The sequence below is a fragment of the Colobus angolensis genome, unplaced genomic scaffold (genome assembly GCF_000951035.1).
Source record: "Colobus angolensis palliatus isolate OR3802 unplaced genomic scaffold, Cang.pa_1.0 Scaffold73, whole genome shotgun sequence".
NCBI classification, from domain to species: domain Eukaryota; kingdom Metazoa; phylum Chordata; class Mammalia; order Primates; family Cercopithecidae; genus Colobus; species Colobus angolensis.
In genome coordinates this window covers 6,840,194-6,863,621 of record NW_012121043.1, presented here as the reverse complement: position 1 = coordinate 6,863,621, position 23,428 = coordinate 6,840,194, and the positions used below count along the sequence as shown (strand labels likewise).

Sequence of the window (23,428 nt, the reverse complement as noted above, 5' to 3'; positions counted from 1 at the left end):
CCGCCACCTCGCCCGGCTAGTTTTTTTGTATTTTTTAGTAGAGACGGGGTTTCACCGTGTTAGCCAGGATGGTCTCGATCTCCTGACCTCGTGATCCGCCCGTCTCGGCCTCCCAAAGTGCTAGGATTACAGGCTTGAGCCACCGCGCCCGGCCAATCGATTTCTTAAGAAATGGGTTCCTAGGCAATAAAGGTGTTCAAGAAGACGACAGGTAACCACTTGAAAAGAAATGTAGTTGTTATTTAAGCATCAGGGCATTAAATTAACCAAGATTCTGCTGAATTCCTACCATCTGGGCTGAGAAAGTTCCTGATGACCTGAAGGTTCCCTCCCTGCTGACTGTCAAAGGGCTGATAAATCCTCTATGGTCAGCTTGTGCCTTGCCTTAGGCCCTGTCTGATCATACTCTTCCTCAGGAAGGCTGCTGGGGATGTATGGGACCGTGAGGCTTGCCACGCTTAGGGTAACTGTGGATGATGAAAGCCTTCACTTAATGTATGCTACTTCTGTTGATCACTGCCTTTGAGAATGTGCATTACATGATTTTGATAAATGTACCATGAATCTATCTTTAAAATAAAGAATACACATTTCTCCACTCATCCCCAAACTATAGCAGAGTCAGTTTATGAGTCTAGAGCCAGAAAACAGGACAGACACAAGTATGGGTACGCAAATGAATAGATTGTCACTCTTTCTTCTTTCTTTCATCTTCTTCCAATACCATATCATATGTTTTGTGACTAGATGATTTTTTGTCTTTTGTCTCTTCCCTTTCCCCTTCTTAAAATAATAGTCATGGAAAGTAAATATACATATACACACACACACACACACACATACACATATATATACACACACACATACATTTATATAAGTAAATATATATATAAAATATTTATATATTCCAATGCAGTAATTGTCTGAGCTCTTTGAGAAATTTAAGCATAGTTACTGAGTACTACTTGCTATGATGTTTGGCCCTGATCTTCCTTCTGAACTGAAGCACTCATCCCCAAGTGGCTGGAAAAAAAAAATGTGATGCTGAGTTCACAGACCGATTTGGGACATTCCTCATCACTTCTTCATATATGCACCTCCTGAGTGTATTCCTCAAAAAATGTTCTGCCAAAAACTCTTTTACATTCTGTGTCTGTGAACCCAATACAAACAAACATATATATATGTTTATGTATAATATATAAATGTATTTTATATGTTATATATGTATATATGTTATATGTGTATATATATGTTATATATAATATATAAATGCATATAATATGTAATATATATTTTAATATTATGTATGTTTATATAATTTTTTTTTACTTAGTGGAAATGATTATATTGGACTTTTGAAAAGAGAATTAAAGTAATTATCCTTTTGGGTTATTCCTTAGCTAGGGTTTTTAAACACCCTCTAGTCTCTCTATTCTTGCCAGAATATCTTCTGTCCACTTATCTGCCAAGTCCACTTCTCTGCCATGTCCAAAATAATTTGGAACCCCCAGTTGCCGCTGTCTCTATAACACCCTGTGTGCTCATTTCATTTTGACTGTCCTGCTCAGAAGAGTGGTGGAAAAGTTTCAGACTAAAGAGCAGCTCCAGACTGAGACCAGAGGTTAATGTGTTATCTGGTACTTCAGAGGCAAAGGGATAGGTGATGACACTTTGAAAATGGCATCCAAGCATGCAGGATAATGACATGTGGCAACTAATCTGCTTAATATTCATTCCACACACTTAATTCTCTCTCTAGTTTCACAGTCATAGTGACTCGAACCTTTCCCTTTCTCTCTTCCTTTCTCACTTTAACCTTCCTAAATCCATCTTAGGTTATGAAGTAATGTCTTGAAATATGTATTGATTAAATGAAATCGCATATGTTCTGGGCTTTGTTCAAAAATTACATAACTTGAGTAGCTTGCATGTCAATGAACTTTCTAAACTAACGAAAATAAATTAATATGAATTTGAATGTGAAATTTTATTGATCTTTTCCTAAACTTTGGCAGCCTGAATAGAAATAAAAAAGAGATTCACTATTCATCTTAGGTATCTTTTTCTATTCTAGGAGAATCTCTACAGTTATTTGGTCAAGCGAATCATTTCTGAATTCAGTCTGGATGGCACAAAGAAAATAGAAACTGAAAGCAATCAAATTCAAACAATAAGCCCAAGAACCTGAAAGAAAGCTAAAATATCTAGCTCAATATTTTACAGCATCTATGCTGAAAATGTTGCCTCATTATATTTACCCAGATTACTAGTATATTAAAGATTTCTAATAAATTCTCATTTTGTAATATAAACTAAGAGCATGAGGTGCATGACACTACGAAGACTCAAGAAAAAAAGCAGCTCCTTTCAAGAAGGAGTGTTAGGGCAATAGATGTTAATCCCATATTGTCCCTGAACTGAGGAGAAAGGACAGAAGAAGGAATATTGTGGGGAGTGTGATACAGATATATCCATACCACCCGACTCAGTGTGAAGGACAAACCTGAACAAGCTGTCTTTCAGCAAAAGTCAGCTTTTATCTTAAATGTATATTCACAGGTTGTTCAAATAATAATAAGAATTAAGTGAAAATATTCCAACCAGCCAAAAAGAATTTGACGTCCAACACAAGTAACGTCGCTAACTTGGAAGTATGACAAAGCTGTCATTCACTTTTTTAAAGCAAATAGCTTTCTTATCACATTCATAGCTTATAATGGCTGACAATATTTGAATTGCAAACTAGCAATTAATCCTATTAACAGTGTTCTGCCTCATACATTTCAATATAGTGTTTCAATATCTAAAAGTTTCGAGTGTTGGTATTTTATTGAGAATAAACATTTGCATAACTTTGCCTTAGAAAATCTGTCAATGATGTGGAAATGTTCAACTTTGTGTTTGCTTTTTGCTATGCTTCTGTGCTCTATAGCAGGTGTTTTGTATATCATAACCTTAACTGTTTATATTACTAGAATAAGGATTTATAAAAATATTTAAATACATGACTATATCCTGAGACTGTATCTGATCAAAATATGTACCATGGAAACCCAAAGTGTACTGTCAATTGGGTCAGAAATCTATTCAATAAACACCTCATTCCACTTTGAACAGGAATGCTGGTGCATGTTAAAAAGACTAGAGTAACTTTATTTTTTTAGAATGAGTCCTCTTCTTTAATAGTAATAAACTCTTCCTGTAAGTCCTTCTGTCGCTTTATGTCCTTCTGACTGTAATGTCGCACCAAAAATTATAAACTTATTTATTTGTTTGTTGGGCACTTATATCTATTAATTCCTTTTTGGCATCTAATCTGTCATTTTTCACAGTGATGCTGAATGATTGACAGGGTGGCAATGAAAGTCTTTATATATTCTACAATATTTAAATATTTAAATATTATTGAGAGACGATAATACTTAAAGAAACTTGGGGGACTAAAGGGTTTATTTAATTTAACAAAGATCAAAGGAAGACTGACACAAAGATGAACACAGTTTCCCAATAGACCATGCAAGCTACAACATTCTGGACAACTTTTGGTTTATCTATCCAGTACACACCTCTTTCTTTGGGACAGTTCTCCATCTTATCTTTAGGGAAGGGCCCCTACGGCCAAGTTCATACTACCTCACTCTACTACTTTTGAAGGTAAATGACTAGATACTAGCAAACACACGATTTGGAGGTGCCAATGCACAAGAGGGACCGAGCCAGTCCTACTTTCTCTCCTGGGAACTTAGAATTAGGGGAGTTGGACACTGGTCAGTTGAATAGCACTAGAAGGTTCTATGACCAACAGTTGAGAAGGGCAGGTTTTAGCTATGTGCATGGGAATCCAGAAAACGTCACTGTGCAGAAAAAGAAAAAATGAAGCAGTCACATTAGGAAGTGAAGTAAATTGGTTCTCAATCACAGATAGATGAAGAATGTGACTTCCAACTCTTAATTTGTCAATTCCAAAACACCCTACTTTGTGAATAAGAACCAAATTTTTAACTATTCTCTGGATTCACTTGATTTTTTATATATCCCCTTTCCTTGAGTCCATGTGTTTCTCATATCAATAGATTCCTGTTACCAAAAGATTATTGTCCACAAAATATAGCATATTATACTTGATTATTATTGGCTTTTAACATATAAAACTATCAATTAATATTAATATTATGATGCATATTTTCTTTCTCATCTGGCAATAAGCCTTTTGAGGAAAACTCAAAAATTCTATCTTAAACCTAATTATAACTTCATTTTCTAGCATGATATCTTTCACAGAGTAGACGATGAATAGATGATGTTATGTTTATTTAGCAACAATGAAAACTAGTTTTAGACTTTAATATCTTTCCTTGTACACCAGATTATTCACTTGATTCTCAATTTTCCTTATTCACAGATGTTAAGCTTTAGTAAAAATAACAGAAAAATCACAAAATGCAGAAATATAATAATCATCAATCTATGTCTGCTAATGTTTTAAATTAGGGTCTTGGGTCTGCAGTGTGGTTATGGGTGTGAATCTGTTGGTTGATGTGAAGGTCATATCTGGTCTATCTAAAGACACTGATCCTTGGCCCTATCTTGAGGGAGGAAGACACATCAATATGTGTCAGTCCAGAAGCTGTGGGCCACAAGGAGACCCAGGGCCCTGATTAGCAAATCCAGGAGATAGTACCTCAGATCTACCACTAACGTTTATAACATGTCAAGCCAAGACATGAATATTCAGCAGAAAGTTCAAAAGAATCATTCATACTTCTTAATGAATTTTTTTTCCTTACTCTGTGGAAATCTTGGCTATTGTGTCACAAGAACTGTATTCCACGCCTGTGAAGATTTCCTTGCAATGTGCTGTCCGGACACCATTAAGCCAGTCACTTGTTGTGCGGAAGGTAGCGATATCCACATTGCTTTGGTCCAGAAGAAGGTTTGATGGCCTGCAAGAAAAAAAAAAAAACACCAACAGGAGACATATCAGGAGTCAGCAGAGTTGCTGTGTGTCAAAATTTGACACTAACATCAGGAGGAACTTCCAGACTTCATATGGTGTTCCTGTACATTTGTGGAATTTATCTGCCATGAAAGCTTCATCTGTTCAAGCTGGCAGCTTGGAGGAACGCCGTGTAATCATCTTGTCTAAGTTCTCCCCTTCTCCATCCACAAGTGCTTTTTACATCACTGAAAATTTGCCAGTGAAAGACATAAATATATCCATACATATTTTATTATCATTTAATTGGTTTAATCACAAGCAAAAATGGTAGTAATTTAGGATACAGTTGCAGTAGGGAGGACACACTGAATTCTTTGCTGTCTGCTTTGATGATGGATTCAGTTTCAACATTTTAAATATTTCCCACTGGATGTTTGTTTGTTAGACATTGTGCAGGTTGCTGTCTAAAGAATGGCTTGAACAATCTAGGCTATACCTACAGCAGGACATAAACTCAACACAGAGTTAAATAATGTTGCACGTGATTAAAAATAAAAATAAAAAGTAATAGAAAAAAGTAGATGACTGATAAGAAAAAACATTCTTGCATATTTGACACCAAATGAAGTTCATACACATACACACACAGAGACTCAGAGAGGGATTGTAATTGTGATTTATATTGCACAATACAATCAGCATTAAGAAAAAGGGCCAGGCGCAGTGGCTCACTCCTGTAATCCCAGAACTTTGGGAGGTCGAGGCCGGCTGATCACCTGAGGTCAGGAGTTCAAGACCAGCCTCACCAACACGGAGAAACTCCATCTCTACTAAAAATACCAAATTAGCCGTGGTGGCACATGCCTGTAATCCCAGCTACTCGGGATGCTGAAGCAGGAGAATCGCTTGAACCTGGGAGGCGAAGGTTGTGGTGAGCTGAGATCGCGCCATTGCACTCCAGCCTGGGCAACAGGAGTGAAACTCCGTCTCAAAAAGAAAGAGAAAAAGAAAAAGGACTTCCTTCCTTGTAGGATTTTTTAAATATATAAACACAGGCTTAACCATCTATCCAGGAACACCTGCAAGACCTGGTAAATCAATGGAACAGAAGAGGCATAAAGGAAACGAAAGAGACAATGTTTGCCTCCCTGAAGAGCCAAAATAAGCAATCAGTTGGTGAAATGTCTTTGGTGTGTCCCCCCACTTTTTTTTTTTTTTTTAGCTCTTAGTGGCCTCTTTAATTGTCCTTTGACTTATAAGACTGGAGCCAGTCACTAGGTGAACAATTTATTGACTTATCTCTTCTTTTCTCTCAAGGAAGGGAGCTTGGGCACAAGGTAGTTATAAAAGCCTTTAGTTTTGGATGAATAATAACAACGACAGAAATAAGTTTTGAAGGCCCTTGTTTTCATATCATATCGAACGTTCATGTGCACTCAATGTGGCAGGCATGACGCTAAGAATATTACACAGTCACGAAGGACCTTAATCTTTACAGCACCTGTTAGGCACTGATGCTATCCCCTAAGATAGATAAAGAAGCTGAAACTAAATCACATTAAGTTACAAATCTGAGTTTCCTCAGGCAAAAGAGGCAGAGCTGGCATTTAGACCCACATTATTCTATCCCACAGCCCACATTCTTGACTGCTACACTGTGCCGTTTAGGTAAAACTTTGTTCATATTGCATTTCCCCTGTTTTTTCTTAAATGATTTATGATTCCATCATGTGGCATATTCGATGTTTACATGCCCTGAAGTTTAGTACACAGATACTGGAACCATAAGGCCTGGGTTGAATCCCAGGTATACCACATACTATTTGTGTGACCTTGGTGAGTTTCTTCTCTGTTTCTTCATCTGTAAAATGGAGAAGATGGTGAGGATATCGATTTCACAACAATGAAGATTCAATGAGCATATGTAGGTAGCACTTAGAACAGTGCTGGCACATAATAAGCACTATCTGTTAGCTGTTCATTATTCTTACATAAGGTAACACTTTTGGTGAAACGGTTAAACTTCTGAAAACTTCAAAAAGAAAATAGCAGAGTAAATATCAGTTTATATATAATGCTGGGGATGCAATGATCTTGTTAACCACCATTTTAAGTAACTAGAAATTTAGTCATATATAATATTATGCACATAATAGTATAACAATCCTGGAAAGTAGCCATTATTAGGGGCTTCATTAGAATAGTCAATAACTTTTACAACTTGACAATCATTCCACAGCAAATGCTTGAAAACAGAAGTGCTATTCTGCTGTCTGTGATTTTTTTCATTATTGTAATAAAATATAGTATTAATATTAAAACTGTACATATCATAGCTTAATCTTTATTGAATAATTAAGAGGGTATATTTTGACTTTTTGGCATTTCAGTTATTCAGAATCTTTCATTAAAAATCTCCAAAGTTATGAATATTAAAACTACAACTTCATAATTTTCTTATGTACTTGAAATGAAAGATTTGTGTAAGTGAAATCCATCATTTGAAGTGCTTAAATTCAAAGTTTAGAATTTGTGGTGAGAAGATGCCAAATCAAATAATATATCGATATGCATTTATCCTTATTTTAGAAATAAATTTAGGTCTCTAAGGGGCTAATTTCAATATCTTTAGAAATAGCATGGAATAATAGCAAAATGAACAACATACATGAAATAACACCGTATTATGTTTTACATATGAGTAGCAATCATTGATTACCATCTAGGCTATGTGGTAAAAGCTCCTGTTCTAAATGAGAAAATCTGTGAAGAAAATCTGTGCCAGCTCTGCTCACACCTAAATAGGTCTTTTGATTGAGAAGTTTCTACCACTTTTGGTGATATTCTTCAACTTACTCCCTTAAGTACAAAAGGCCTGCTCAAGTGTAAAGTTGATGTGAGCCCAGACAATTTTAGATACTGCCCTACACCTACATGTTATTACTTGGAACATATGAGAAGTCTGTGAATTCACTATCTGGGTTTTTACAGGGATGCATTAAATGTATTTGATAAAAATGGTCACATTTTAGTGTAGTTTTAACCCTGAGTTTCAGAAAAAAATTTTGCAACATTGGTTCTGACTCTATTTTCATACTCTGTAGAAAACATAGATTAATAGTCCCCTCCCTGTGATGGTCATTTGTGTAGTGGAGGGCAGTTGAAAATGAAGGATTCTTCAACCTTCTGTCCATTAGACTGAACTCAATTACTTCAATCCCTTCTATTTCACAAGTTCAAATTATACATTGAAAATTGTATAATTATAAACTTTCTTTCATTGGAAAAGCTTCAGCTTCTGTATAATTTCTATATAATTTCTATTTCTGTGATACAGTTTAGTTTTACTAACTCTCAGAGATTATCTAAAAAAAGATTAGGCATTATTATATAAACATTAATTTTTTAGCAATATCTGGAAAACTATAAAATATAAATATAATATTTCATGTTACTTTCTTCTGAAACATATATGCAAACAACTTTCTATGATTTTTTAAATTATTCATCTGAGAAAGAAAAATCGCTTATTTTTATAATTGAAAATTTTGTATTTTTGTTGTTTACCTAAGAACTTCAGGAATTACAGATACACAATCCAGGTGTCAAAATGTACACAATATTCTTGTGTTTTTTCACACAGCTATCATGAATGAAATAGCCTCTGTCACTAGCAAGCATTAGATATTACATTAGACTCGTTGGATAAGTCACTGAACCACTAAAAAATTGATAAGAATAGCATTAAATCAGGTGTGAGAAGATTTTATAAGAAAAATGATGTGAAACCTAGAATGAGATGAGACATTCAACTATCTACAGGCATGCGCGCGCGCGCACCACAGTTTCTCTGTCTACAGTAGCTGGAGCACAGAACCTTGTGTCAAGTTTTAGTCCCATGAATAGTAATACTTTTTTATTTATGGGTTTGTGGGTATGAAGAATCAAGCCCCAGGACATTTATTCAGAATATTTATGAAGTGTGCCTAATAGCAAAATGCAGAATTCTTTCTTCTCAGTTCAAAATAGTTTGTACTTTTACACTCAACACTTTAGCCAGACTCAACAAGAGTTTAGAGAAAATTAGTATAAACAAATTGAAATAGAACAGAACGTGTGGATTAAGGATTAGTGACCCCAACTGAGTTTGTCTGCTTATGACTTGGATCAAAGTACATCCAAGACAAAAAAAAAATGACCTAATTTTAATGCCAGTGACCTCAGAATAACCAGCCCTGCAAAGTATCATTTTTCCACTTCCAGGATTTCTCTGGGGATTTCAAATAAAAATTGGTTCCTTTCCTCCTCAGAGAGGACATCTGGAGAGTTTATCAATGGATAGGAATTTGTCTCTCACTGTGAAGAGCCTGTGATGTCTCTTCATGCGCACCAAGGGAATCTGGGCCTTTGAGCAGCTGCAGGCATTGGCGTTTTTTCAGACCCAGCCCCAGACATTGGGTCTGAAGGGGAAATTTATAGGCTTGGTGATGTGCACTGTGAGCTCACACTTTTACTAGACAAATTAGATAGGTTTCAATCCATGCAGCTGTAAACGATGTCCTACAGAGCTCCACCTGATCTTTTACAGCTTTTCATAAATCAGTACCTACTGGCTGCAGACCGCAGTCATTAAAAAGAAATCATGGAAATTACATGTTTGCTCAGGGGAAGTGAGAAATAACTTTCTTCCCTTTCTTTCTCCCTCCTTCTATTAAGATTTGTGAATTATTCTTTTATGGGTTTTCATACTGTTGCATTAGAGAGGTACACATATATTTTCTTCCCATCAACTCCTATTTTAGCTGTAAATAGGTGCGTAAAAATTAGCACCAGATACTGGGGAAAAATCTCAACAAACAACTGCCAATCCCAGGAATATCTTCAGATAATAATCTTATTTCAATGCTATCTTAGAATTCTGACTCACTAGTTATCCATTTCTGACTTAATAGACTCCTTTTGATTTATAATGAGATTCACTCCTCAAATATCAAAATAATAACTAATACACATTTCTTGAATAAGTATACGACTATTATGAATTGAAGGAGGTAATAATATTCAAGATGCGTACCGTAACATTATAGTTATTTTTTATTTGTTGTGAATAGTTTCAGAAAATATATTAAACCTAAAAAGTAACTTTTTAAAGCCAAAATACTAATAATTATATCTGAATTTATTATTTGAGAATAGTAATATATGTTTTTCAGTACATGTTATACCTTTTATAAAAATTTCAAATGTTTCCCCATTGTATTTCAGGGGGAAGATCTTATATTTGTCAATTTATTTTAATGTTGATTTCTGATGACCTTGATCTTTATCACTAAAATTAAAAATCCAGATACGATAAAATGAATTTAATTTGTCATCTGTAACTAAAAATAATTTTGACTATATACAGTTCCCAACAGGAACCTAGTACATAAATGACACGTTAAGGAGAAAGAAAGTCATTGTGTTTATTTTAATTATCTCTAGGCCTTAAGGACAAAAATCTTTGAAGTTATAGCTGTTACATCTGGTTTAATTCCTCCCTGTGGTAAAATTAGCTGCTTTGATTTTAAGATTAAAAAAGAGAGAGAGAGAGATCACTTGGGTATTCGGCATATTTGTTTCCCTCTAAAAAGTTCTGTATCATATTTGTTCACTGAGGAAAGTCACCCTGTCAGTTTCAGAATTTGAGGTCAAAGTCATTTTGAGGAATAAAGGCAGATTGTTTTTTGGTTGTTAGATTTATCTTGAAGGATATGGTATTTGTCAAAACAGCAGTTATTCTCAAAAAGAATTCTATTATGTACTCTTAGAGATCAGAAACTTTTTACTAATACTTGTTTATTTTATTAACTGGGAAAAATATGAGTACTGTTTATTTTTACTCCTCTCTATGCTGCAAGTTAATAAAAATAAATCCCTTCAAAGTTAGTGATCAATGCAATGAAACAATATATTTAAAAGCATTTCAATTAAATTAACTAAATATAATTGGGTATGCAGAACCTTGTTCTAAATATTATTAAATATATTGCTTAAGTCTTTGTGTCATGAATTTTGTTGCCTTCCATTTAAAACCTTGTTCTAAATATATTGAATGTATTATCTACTTTTTTTTGTGTCAAGAATTTGAATTTTATCAATTTACAATAGTATAGAAGAATTCAATAGCCTGGCTAGTGGAAATTCTGTGAACTTAAGAAGTTATTTCTCCATTTCATTTTACACACATATGCACACACACACACATCTCTTCAAAATTAATACGGTCAATAATAAAAATCTTGTATTTTAAAAAATAAAAAGGGTATCTTACTACTTGAGTGGAAACTCATTCTTATTTTTCTGTTATTAGTCTTAACTTTTAATTTAGCTTCATTTATAAAAATAAATGAATAAATTTATTTAAATCTAGAAGTTATATTATAAAAATAATCTTTCAAAATATGTTTTTAAAAAATAAATGTGTATTTCTCTTATATGTACAAAATAATGTGTTGGGAAGTTAAAGAATATTTTTTATTTTAAGACTATTTTCTATTTATTTTCATAGTGGTATTTTCTATCAAGAACATCTTTAAGCAACATTCCTTTGGACTGGGCATGGTGGTTCATGCCTGTAATCTCAGCAATTTGAAAGGCCAAGGCAGGTGGATCACCTGAGGTCAGGAGTTCAAGACCAGCCTGGTCAACATGGTGAAACCCCATCTCTACTAAGAATACAAACATTAGTCAGGCAAGGTGGGGAGTGCCTATAATTCCAGATACTCGGGAGGCTGAGGCAGGAAAATCGCCTGAATCCGGGAGGCGAGGGTCGCACCATTGCATGCCAGCCTGGGCGACAAGAGTGAAACTGTCAAAAAAAAAACAAAAACAAGAAACAAAAAACAGAAAAGAAAGAGAGAGAGAGAGAGAGAGAAAACAAAAAGAAAGAAAGAAAGAGAGAAAGAGAGAGAGAGAGAAAGGAAGGAAAGAAAGAAAGAAAGGAAGAGAAAGAAAAGAAAGAAAGAAAGAGAGGAAAGAGAGAAAGGGAGAAAGAGAAGAAAGAAGAAAGTTTTTTTGATTCTTAAAAAAAGAGAGGAGAGCTCTTTTTTCATTCTTTTATGCACATCTTCTTCTTTTTTTGCCTTGTCTTTTTCGTTATCCAATTTTATTAGGTCTCTCACAATGCCATATATATTATTCCAAAATTCAAAATAGTTCTCTTAATACCTCAATGTTCTTCTTCTTCTTTTTTTTTTTAAGTTCTGGGACACATGTGCTGAACCTGCAGGTTACACAGGTACACATATGACATGGTGGTTTGCTGCACCTATCAACCCATCGTCTAGGTTTTAAGCTCCACATGCTTTAGGTATTTGTCCTAATGTTATCCCTTCCCTTGCCCCTCACCATCTGATAGGCCCTGGCGTGTGATGTTCACCTCCCTGTGTCCATGTGTTCTCATTGTTCAGCTCCCACTTATGAGTGAGAACATGCAGTGTTTGGTTTTCTGTTCCCGTGTTAGTTTGCTGAGAATGACGGTCTCCTGCTTCATCCTTGCCCCTGCAAGAGACATGAACTCATTTTGTAAGACTGCATAGTATTCCATGGTGCATATGTGCCACATTTCCTTTATTTATTCTATCATTGATGGGCATTTGGGTTGGTTCCAAGTTTTTGCTATTGTAAATAGTGCTGCAGTAAACATACGTGTGCATGCCAGTTAGAATGGCGATCATTAAAAAGTCTAGAAATAACAGATGCCAGCGAAGATGTAGAGAAATAAGACACATGCACACGTATGTTTATTGCGGCACTATTCACAATAGCAAAGACTTGGAATCAACCCAAATGTCCATCAGTGACAGACTGGATTAAGAAAATGTGGCACATATACACCATGGAATACTATGCAGCCATAAAAAAGGATGAGTTTGCGTCCTTTGTAGGGACATGGATGCAGCTGGAAACCATCATTCTTAGCAAACTATCACAAGAAGAGAAAACCAAACACCGCATGTTCTCACTCATAGGTGGGAACTGAACAATGAGATCACTTGGACTCGGGAAGGGGAACATCACACACTGGGCTTATCATGGGGAGGGGGGAGGGGGGAGGGATTGCATTGGGGAGTTATACCTGATATAAATGATGAATTGATGGGTGCTGACGAGTTGATGGGTGCAGCACACCAACATTGCACAAGTATACATATGTAACAAACCTGCACGTTATGCACATGTACCCTAGAACTTAAAGTATAATAAAAAAAAAAAAAAAGAAAAAAAAAAAAAGAATGCTTTTACACTGTTGGTGGGAGTGCAAATTAGCTCAAGCACTGTGGAAGACAGTGTGGCGATTCCTTAAGGATATAGAACCAGAAATACCATTTGACCCAGCAATCCCATTACTGAGTATATACTCAATGAATTATAAATCCTTCTACTTTTTAACTGGAAGTCTTTTCCCTCAGTTTTTGTTTTTCTTTCCCTTTTTCAGCTTTTGCTAACACAATGTGTATCCACTTTTTGGAAGCGGCTTGCACTGTGGTTTTCTGCAGTAGTCGAACCTCATCCTATCACCCTGATTGTTCCTCTTTTCTACCCACCGTTTCACATTCTTCTGCGATATAACTCGTACTGCTCTCCAAAGCTCAAAATAAAGGGAATTTTCTTTCTCTCTTGTTGGAAGTCAATGTAGTGAGTTCACATTCTGAGATATTAATGAATGTTTCGTATTTGTTTTCCTTCTTGTATTGCCATTTCCTGTCACTGATTGGCTCCACAGGCCCCTTATAAGGTGCCTAAAATCTGGATTGGCTGCCACTACACCTGGTTACATACAATGGAAACAGGAGGCATTCAAACATTTAAATTAGTTTCTTGACTATTTCCAAGAATGCTTATCTGCATGGCAGACCTGTTCTTCCTTCTGTTCTTCTTACCACTGTCAATGAGAAGGCTGATCTCAAAGGCTCTACATTCAGAACGTGGAAGAATTCTCTGATACCTTCTCTGTCACTCTGTGCATCTCAGTCACTATGTCCTATAGAACTCACTTTAATAAAACATTTTGAATTCACACACTGTCTATTTTCGCTGCTCTACCATAGCAGGTCCTTTTCTCAGACTATTGAAATCCTAATTCTTTCATATGAATCCCGTCACCTCCAGACCTTTCCAGAAGTAGCTGCCAAAGAACTATTCCCTACACACAGTGCAACCTATCACTTAAGTAACTTCAATGTCTCCCCTTTCCTTATGGATAAAAGCCCAAATGTCTAGAAATGGCATTTACTCTTCCATGACCTGGCGAATCATCTATCGCAGTGGTCCCCAACCTGTTTGGCACCAGAGGCCAGTTTCACGGAAGACAATTTTTCCACGAATGCGGGTGTGGTGGGGGATGCTTTCAGCATGAAACCATTCTGCCTCAGATCACCAGGCATTAGATTATCATAAGGAGTGCACAACCTAGATTCCTCACGTGTGCAGTTCACAAGAGGGTTTGCACTCCTGTGAGAATCTAATGCCTCTGCTGATCTGACAGGAGGTAGAGCTCAGGCGGTAAGGCTCGCCAGCCCGCCATTCGCCTTCTGCTTTGCCACTTGGTTCCTAACAGTCCACAGCCTGGTATCAGTCCATGGCACAGGGGCTGAAGATCCCTGGTCTATCAGGTTTTTTCCCCATAATTTCCTTTTTTTATCCTATAGTCTAGCAAAACTGTATTATGCGATGTGATTTGGAAGTATCCCACCCATTTGTGTGTCTTCCCTTTTCTGTAGTGTTCCCCAGCCTGTTTTCCTGTCACCTGCCTATAGAAATTTCAACCACTATCCGAAAGTCCCTTTTACATACAAATGCCAGAAAACTCCAAATATAAAAGTAAACTCACCTCCCCTCAGGGTTCCCGAACTCCATTTATTTTTGCTCTAATAATTACATTTTCTGCGGGGTATTACAGTTTTCTGAATATTCTTTTTTCTTCCACATTTAAGCTGTTGAGGGTAGAAGCTATGTCTGTTATCTGTATAATCATCACAGGACCTAACATAGTGTCTCATAAGGTTATTGTTGAATAAACATCTGTAGCCTTGTACTGATGTACAATCAAAACTTAAAACCCTCACATCTCCTCTGATTTACTCTACTTTTAGAAAAATTAATCAATGACTAGGAAACAAACATAACACAAAGTTTAATATAACTTTCCTTCCGTTATCATCATCCTTTGCAGCATCTAAATAATTGTTTGATCTGGCCCACCCTGACCATCAGCTTTTCCACCTTCCCCACTTCCAATGATTATATTCAAAGAGACACTCTCAGTGGAAGATTCTTTGAGAATGATACTGCTATAAATCGTCAACTCTAATGAAGGCTGAAAAGTGAAATGATGCATTATAAAAAGACTTCTATTGCAGTATATGCAACAACGTTTTTAAATTCAAACAAGTAGTTTCAAAAGGTACTTAGCCACCAAGAAAAAGTTAAAATTTGACCATAAAACTTACTAAATCCAGAAAAACTGAAGAAACATCATTTCTATCAGAATGATGTTGTTTTTCTTAAAGGACACTACAGGGTACATATAAACACAGTTCTATGCACTGATCTTAGTAACTACATCATTCAGAAACTTGAGTGCTTTGTACCAGCCACGAATTCAGTTTTGAAGTCTCCTATTATATTTTTAGGAGTGTATTTCTGGAGTTGAGTTGACAGAAAGGTACACATGTAGAATTTTGCTTAGGAGAACAGCTTTAGGCTTTTACCATATGATCAATATCTATAAAAAAATCTGTTCGAAGAACAGAAAAACACTGGAATTTTTTCTACAAATTGCATCTTTTGAAATGGAAATTTACTAATGATGTCAGCAAATATTTATTAGGTATTTAGGAGATATTTATTGAGTACACATTATCAATCTGCACTGGTAATACAAGCGAAGCATGGTGTGTGCTCTCACAGGGCTTAGAGTTTATTGAGAAAATGGATTTAAAAGAATTAAAATGGAGTTAAAAGAACACACACACGCAAACACAGAAAACAGAATTAAAATACTGATGAAGAACGAGAATATGGTGCTCTGTAAAAGAATAATGATGTTAAACTTTATTTCTCTGGTGCTGCCACAGAATGACTCAATACATACATGATGTGTAAGTTGCTTCCTTAAGAAAGAAAGGTGCAAAGGAGAATCTGAGACAAGGCAAACAGCATGTGCTACAATCTTCTGAAATGCTTTTGCTTTCTGAAGGAACTAGAAGTGACCACTGAGGTTAGAGTATTGTTTAGGTGAAGGTGGCACAAGTCGAAAGGTTAAAATGACCCCCACCTCCTCATAACTTTTGCTCCTCCTTCTACAAAGCAGCCATATAAATCAAATCATCTTACTTCTCTGGTCCAAATGCCTAATGAATTCCTCCTGCATTTGAAAAATATTTCAAAGTCCTCACCATGGCCTGTGTAGCCTCAAGTGCTCTGGCTTCTGTTTACCTTCTTAGGTTCATGACAGACTCCCTTCAGTCACATTATTCTCTGCCACTTCCTAGAACTCTCCAAACCCTTTCTCATCTCAAGACTTTTGCATTTTTTTTAATCCTGTGCCAAGAATATTCTTTATGGCGAGGGGAGCTTACACAGCTGGCTCATTCCCTTCCTGCAGGTCTCAAACATCAACTCCTCAGACTCTTTCCCAGCTACTCCTTATTGTCCATCATGGCCATTTACTGATTTCCTTCCTCTGGTCTGTACTTGTCTGTTGCTTACTGTGCATCTTCTATCATGTAAGCTTCAGGAGGGCAGGGATCATATTTTTCCTCTTAGTTTTTCTTCAGAGTCTATCCCTTGCACATGGGAGGCTGGTATATAATAAAGAGGGGCAGAAAACACTATTTATTTTAAAACACACAATTAAGGTATGATTGACTATAGTCATCTCATTGTATTATATAAAAATAGTTGTTGAATAAAATTTACTTGAATGAAATACATAACACTGGAGAAGCAAGACTTTTCAAAGTTTTCTTTTTAATTAATTGATACATTTTTTCAAGAGGCAGCGTCTTCCTCTGTCACCCAGGCTGAGTGCAGTGTTGTTATCACTGCTCACTGTAACCTCAAACTCCTGGGCTTAAGCAATCCTTCTGCTACAGCCTCCTGAGTAGCTAGGATCATTGGCAAACACCACTATGCCTGGCCTAGCTAGGATCATTGGCAAACACCACTATGCCTGGCCCATTTAAAAAAAAAAAAAATGTAGAGACGGGGGTCTTTCACCCAGTCTGGAGACCAGTCTGGTGTTGGAGACACCCAGACTGGTCTCCAACTCCTAGCCACAAGTTGTCTTCCAGCCTCAGTCTCCTGTGTAGCTGGTGTTGCAGTTTAGAGACACTCCACTCAGCCAGCAGGGCTTATTAAACAATCAAAAGGAGACTAGATTTTTTTGTAAGTGTAACATGAATTCAATATTGATTATAAACAAGTGACTGAAACTATATCATATATGTTTTGATAAGAAGATTCTGGAGGCTGTGCAAAAAAATGTTTGGAGTTTGACAGCAGTCAAAGCAGGGGACAAGTTAGGAGTCTATTGCAGTGGTCCAGGTCAGAAGATGAAACAGCCATGAGGAAAATGTTTTCAGTGAAAAGGGGTAGAGATAGATCTCATTGATCCAGATGATCACAGTGCGGAGGGCAAGAAAGAGGTACCAAGAGTTGCTCCAATTCCTGGTTAGGTGAACGGGTAGCTGCTGGTATATGCAGTTAATTAAGCAGTGGAAGGATCAGGCTAGGGGGAGAAAATTGATAAATTTTCAGAATATTGACTGTATGTCTGTGAGTCCATTATTTGAGAAGTTTGGCTGTGAAGACTGTTAGAGAAGTAGGGAAGTAGCTGGCAGAGATGTGGGGCCAGCAGGGGTAATATTGACAAGCAATATCGCCTAAATTTTCCAGATGAGAGAAAAATCACCTGAAGTTTTTATAAAATATCCAAACTCCATTCTCTTTTCCTGGAGATTCTTGGGATATACCTGGATAGTTGTATGTGTAATAGGTTTTCCTGGTGATAAGAATAAGATAGCGAGAAAGAATATAATAGAACATATGTTTGTGGCAATGATCCTACACAAAGAAAGAGCCTGGATATGTAGAAGAGAGAGAGGGAGACAGGGAGAGAGGGAGAGTAGAGGATTAGCCTCTGACAAATAGAGGGACACTTCCTTTCATAATTAGAGGAAAGAAGGACAATATGGGTAGGTGCAGGTGCCAATACATTTCTGTTTTGCTGTGGGAAGTTCCCATCTAATGGCTTATTTTCTCAATAAAGCATTTGGCAGGGACATCACTAAAAATTAAAGAAGTGGGCCATTTTAATCAGTTATGAAAAGGATGAAATAATCATTGTCAAAAGGAGGAAAGCAAATTTTCTAAAGAGAAAAAACATTCTCGACATAGTTGCATATAGTAGTGTGAGGTTGTCAATAATAAATGCATTATGACAAAATCTAACCCATTGCACATTTTGATGGTAATAAGTAAAAATATAAATGTAATTGCCCAAATGTTTATATGCTGTACATTAAGATGGTTGTCTTTTCATAGAAAATACTGATTTTTTTTCTAAATTTATGTTTTATGACAAAATACATCAAATTTGTTCATGTATTAAAGAAAAATATATAAGGAAAAAGTATTTGATACATTTCAATAAGAGTGGAAAAGTGAATTATGAAAGTATGTTAAAATTTGGATGCTAGGACATAGCCTCCCATATTATGATCTGATAGTAAGACTACTTTTCTCTATGAAACTGGTATTAGATATCCCTACATTACATTACATTACATGAGTTCGCTTTGAAAATGGTTTGAATGTTTTTATGATAGGTAAAGCCTTTTTTTTCCCTGTGATTACTATCTATGCTGTAAAGATCAAAATAAATGGCTTCAGAGTACAAAATGAGGACCACATGGCCGAGGGAAGGACAGCTTTGTCATCTTGTTAGTTGTTAAACTGTCAGGTGAATTTCTAAGAGTCTACACAGTCTCTATGAAGTTTGGGATAGAGATTTATCCTTATGGAATAAGTTATGGGTAGTTTTATTTAAGAACTTACTACTAGATTCAGTCTTAGTGTTTCTTAAGTGTTATTTTCAATAAATAATCTATGATTCTTATATACTGATATTAAGATCTTGTTTATGATTCTCCTACTTAACTTTTTCAACTACTATGTAGAAACTGCATAATGTGCACTCAATATAATCAACACAAAATGGGTAAACTGAAGACCTAATACTGTAAAGCTTCTAGAAGCAAACACAGGAAGAAAGCTCTGTGACACTGGTCTTAGCAACAGTTTTGTAGAGATGACACCAAAATCATAGGAACCAAAGCCAAATTAAACAGGGAGGATCATATCAAACTAAAAATTTTCTGCACAGTAAAGAAAACAAGAAAATGAAAGGCAATTCACAGAAGAAGAGAAAATGTTTACAATCAATATATCTCATAGATGGCTAATCTCCAATATATATAAGGAACTCATATAACTTGATAGCAAAAATAATAATACCCCTATTAAAAATGGGCAAAGGACCTGAATTGACATTTTTTTCTGAGGAAGACAAATGGCCAACAGGTTTATGTAAAGGTGGTCAACATTGCTAATCATTAGAGAAATGAAAATCAAAATCACAATGATCTATCACCTCACACTTGTTAGGATGGCTATTATCAAAAAGTCCAAAGATAACAACTGTTAGTGAAGATGTGGAGAAAGGGAACATTGGCAAGTAAGGAAATGTAAATTGGGACAGCCATACGGAAAAAAAGTATGAAGGTTCCACAAAAAACTAAAAATAGAATCACCATATGATCCAACAATCCCACTCTGGGTATATCGCCAAAGGAAATGAAGTCAGTATTTCAAAGAGATATCTATATTCCCATGTTCATTGCAGCATTATTCATAATAGCCAAGATATGGAATCAACATAGGTATCCACTGACAGGAGAATGGATAAAAAAAGTTTTTATGTTAAAATTTTGCTGTTTTATTCCCTGTGAATTTCAGGGACATTGATTTTCGACATCTTAAAATATAGTATTAAATATGATTGATTTTTTAACAAAAATATGATACCGAGGCATGGTTAATCAAACTTGTAATGTACTTACATATTCACTCACACACACACACACACACACGCCCTGCTTGATCTTGAAACAGATAACTTCAGGCAAAAACCAAGGAATTTCCCATGCATTGAATGCCAGCTTTAGTCAGTAAGCTTTGTAGCAATGGAAACAACAGGGCAGGATAGTATTATTGAGACCTAAAACTGGCACAATTGAGAATCAATATTGAGAAGCAACTGGTTATGCAAAGAAGGTAGAATAACCCATAAGTCATCATTACTGATAAAACTCCATTGTACCAATCAAGATATCATCGAACTCACAAGTCCAAGCCATTGAGTAGGCATATCGCTAGAGGTCCCAAGTAGGTCTGAAATGCTTCTCTCTAGTTGTCAAGAGGAATGTTTTAAAAGTATAAAATATGTACTAACTTATGTGACAAATCAGAAAGAAAAATTAAAAGCCTGTAGGATAATGCATTATCAAAATGTAAAAGAACTTTTCTTCATATGCGTGCAATGAGAATCAAAATTATTAAACAAGATATCTTTGCCTTTAATTACTCTGAGAGGCACCAAATACATTAATATTTATTTTCTTCTTATATGGCCTCTGACAAAATTCATCTATTCTTCCTTCTTTCTTCCACTGTACTTTGTAGATACACTTTAATTTACATTCTTCTAAACACTGAGAGAACTCAGTGGTTCTTAACCTAGAGGAATATGCATAAAATTAACTAGACTTTGTGCATCCAGGATTGCATTATAGCTGTAGAGTATTAACATTTGTGGTGTTGTCCAGGGGCACTGGCTTTATCTTACTCTTAGTTTTATATTCAATGGTGTCTAGCAAAGTAATTGGTATGCAATATGGATTAAACAAACATTTGTTTAATTAATTGAGGAAAACTTGCATGTTGCTAGTCAGTGCAATATTTTGGATGATTTCTTTTTCATTATTTCAAATGCAAGATGAATCAGGAATACTTTAGTCATGAAGGGTGAAAAGAAGTATGTGATCAGTATATTTATTTATTTTATTTATTTAGAGACAGAGTCTCACTCTGTTGACTAGGCTGGAGAGCAGTGGCATTGATATCAGCTCACTGCAACCTCTGCCTTCCAGGTTCACAGATTCTCCAGCCTCAGCCTCCCAAGTAGCTAGGATTACAGGTCCCCGCCACCACACCAGGCTAATTTTTGTGGTTTTAGTAGGAACAGCATTTCATTATGTTGCCAGGCTGGTCTCGAACTCCTGACCTCAAGTGATCCATCAAAGTGCTTGGATTACAGGCATGAGCCACTGCACCCCACCAGTATTCCTATTTCCCAAAGACTTAAACAAGCCTGAAGGTAGAGTCAAGATACATGTTAAAACATATCTCAGAATTTCATCATTCCTATTAAGGAGCACGAGAATTAGTTCTAAATATTAAACAAGAAAGGAGAAATACATCTCTCTAATATTGTGGAATACAAGTTTCAAATAATGCATTTGTGGGGTGGGCTAAAAACATCTTGGAGACAGCAAACACAAATTTCAGAGTGAACGCATGATACCAAATTGAATGTGTCACCTTGCTGCCGCACTGGTGATGATCTTCAGGCTGCCGGGATTCCGAATAAGCTTGTCCAGAATGCTAACAATCTGCTCAAACTTCGGTCTGTTGTTCCTGTCTTTCTGCCAGCAGTCCAGCATCAGCTGATACAAGGCAGCTGGGCAGTCCATGGGGGGTGGCAGTCGATAGCCCTCATCTACAGCTTTAATTACCTGTGTGAGAAGCAAAGTTTTCAGGAACCAGGAAGTGTCACTTACTTTACGTTTTCATGGACAGGGCTCACAAATATGGTTATTTTAAAGGTAAATGGGAAAACTTCTCATTTTCAGTTGCCTAAAAGGATAATAACTGATCAAATAAATAAGAAATTATGTATGCCTAAAATATTATATAAAGGAAGACTGAAAGAACATAAATGTAGGAAAGGAGAGTATATAAAGATCCTTTGCAGGTTAAAATAAAAAGAAATGTTAAATGATAGAGGAAATTTGGTGTTATAAAGAAATTATTATTTAGTTATATAGTTCTCTATGAAAAACATATATGAATGAATATGGACAAAATTAGTATACAGGTTTTAGTTATACCGCAGGTCAAATGGTCCCTTTCAAATCATAGTAATTTTTTTTTGTAAAATCCTAAGTGCCATAAAATTAAGTAACTATTAGTTCATTAGTACTTTTCAATGGTATAAAGCAGTGACTATCAAACTTCAATGTGTATTAGAATCTAGAGGTTATCTTATAGGTCACTTATTTCATTACATTTTCACTACAAATGTTTCTTTCGTCTTTTTTCTAAACCCTTGCTTAGGAAATATGTAAATCTGTAAGAATCGTTAATATCCTTGCGAGACTTGGAAACAGTTTCATTGCTGCTAAATATTTTATTTCAATGATACAAACCAGGAACCACCCGGTTTCATTATATTCCACTTCCTTGCACAGCTTGATCTTTTCATCTGAACTCATAACTCACAGACCACAAATACTTACATCCTGATTGGACATCTCCCAGTATGGTCTCTCTCCATAAGACATCACCTCCCAGAGAACAATCCCATAACTCCACACATCGCTGGCTGACGTGAACTTGCGGTAGGCTATAGCTTCTGGTGATGTCCACCTGATTGGGATCTTCCCTCCCTTTGAATATAAAATCATGTCTACATAAATGAGCAATGCATAGAACATGCATAATATACATAACATAGTCTGAAACCTGACAGAATTTCTCATAGTATTTCTGTTCTGAAATGGAATATGCATTCCTGTTAAACATTCTGATGTTATTCTATTTTAATACCAACCAGAAGTAGCATACTATTTACAGCAAATTTTACTTCCAAATAATTTGGAAGGATTTTGAAATTATACATAAAAAAGAAAATTGCTTAAATATTGACATTTTATATCAACTATGGCATGTAAATTGATCATCTGCAACAAAACAACCTGAAGTAGATGTGATATGACATGTATTAGAATTAAAAGAGGTATCACAAATCAACCTTCATTGATTTAACCCAGATTTATGCTTGACCAAGCAATCGAAGTTCAGTATGTGAGTAAGTCCATATTTGTAAAGAACTTAGACCGCTCCCTAGCACGTAAGTACTTACAGGTGTTTGTTACCTAAATAAACTAAAAATAAAATATTTTTAAAAATTCTCTTCAATATAATAATCATCTTGATTAATTTACTGCATGTTTCATTTCATCATTAATCATTGAAGTGTCTTCTGGATAGTAGGCAAGCACCATATAAATTAGACATAATAATTACATTACCAGAATG

The 23,428-nt window shown here is 35.8% G+C and overlaps 1 protein-coding gene across 3 annotated transcripts in view; it reads right to left on the bottom strand.

Annotated features, from left to right (window-relative positions):
- EPHA3 (EPH receptor A3) overlaps positions 1-23,428 on the bottom strand; it is a 364,805-nt gene that overhangs the window by 4,864 nt on the left and 336,513 nt on the right. For 2 of the 3 annotated variants that reach the window (XM_011927599.1, XM_011927600.1), the window contains exons 14-16: positions 22,627-22,776; positions 21,650-21,843; positions 4,791-4,946 (exon numbers count right to left, since the gene is read on the bottom strand). In XM_011927599.1, the coding sequence (XP_011782989.1) occupies positions 4,791-4,946; positions 21,650-21,843; positions 22,627-22,776 (500 nt within the window). The remainder of the gene's footprint in view (positions 1-4,790; positions 4,947-21,649; positions 21,844-22,626; positions 22,777-23,428) is intronic. The other variant, XM_011927601.1, reaches the window with a different exon arrangement.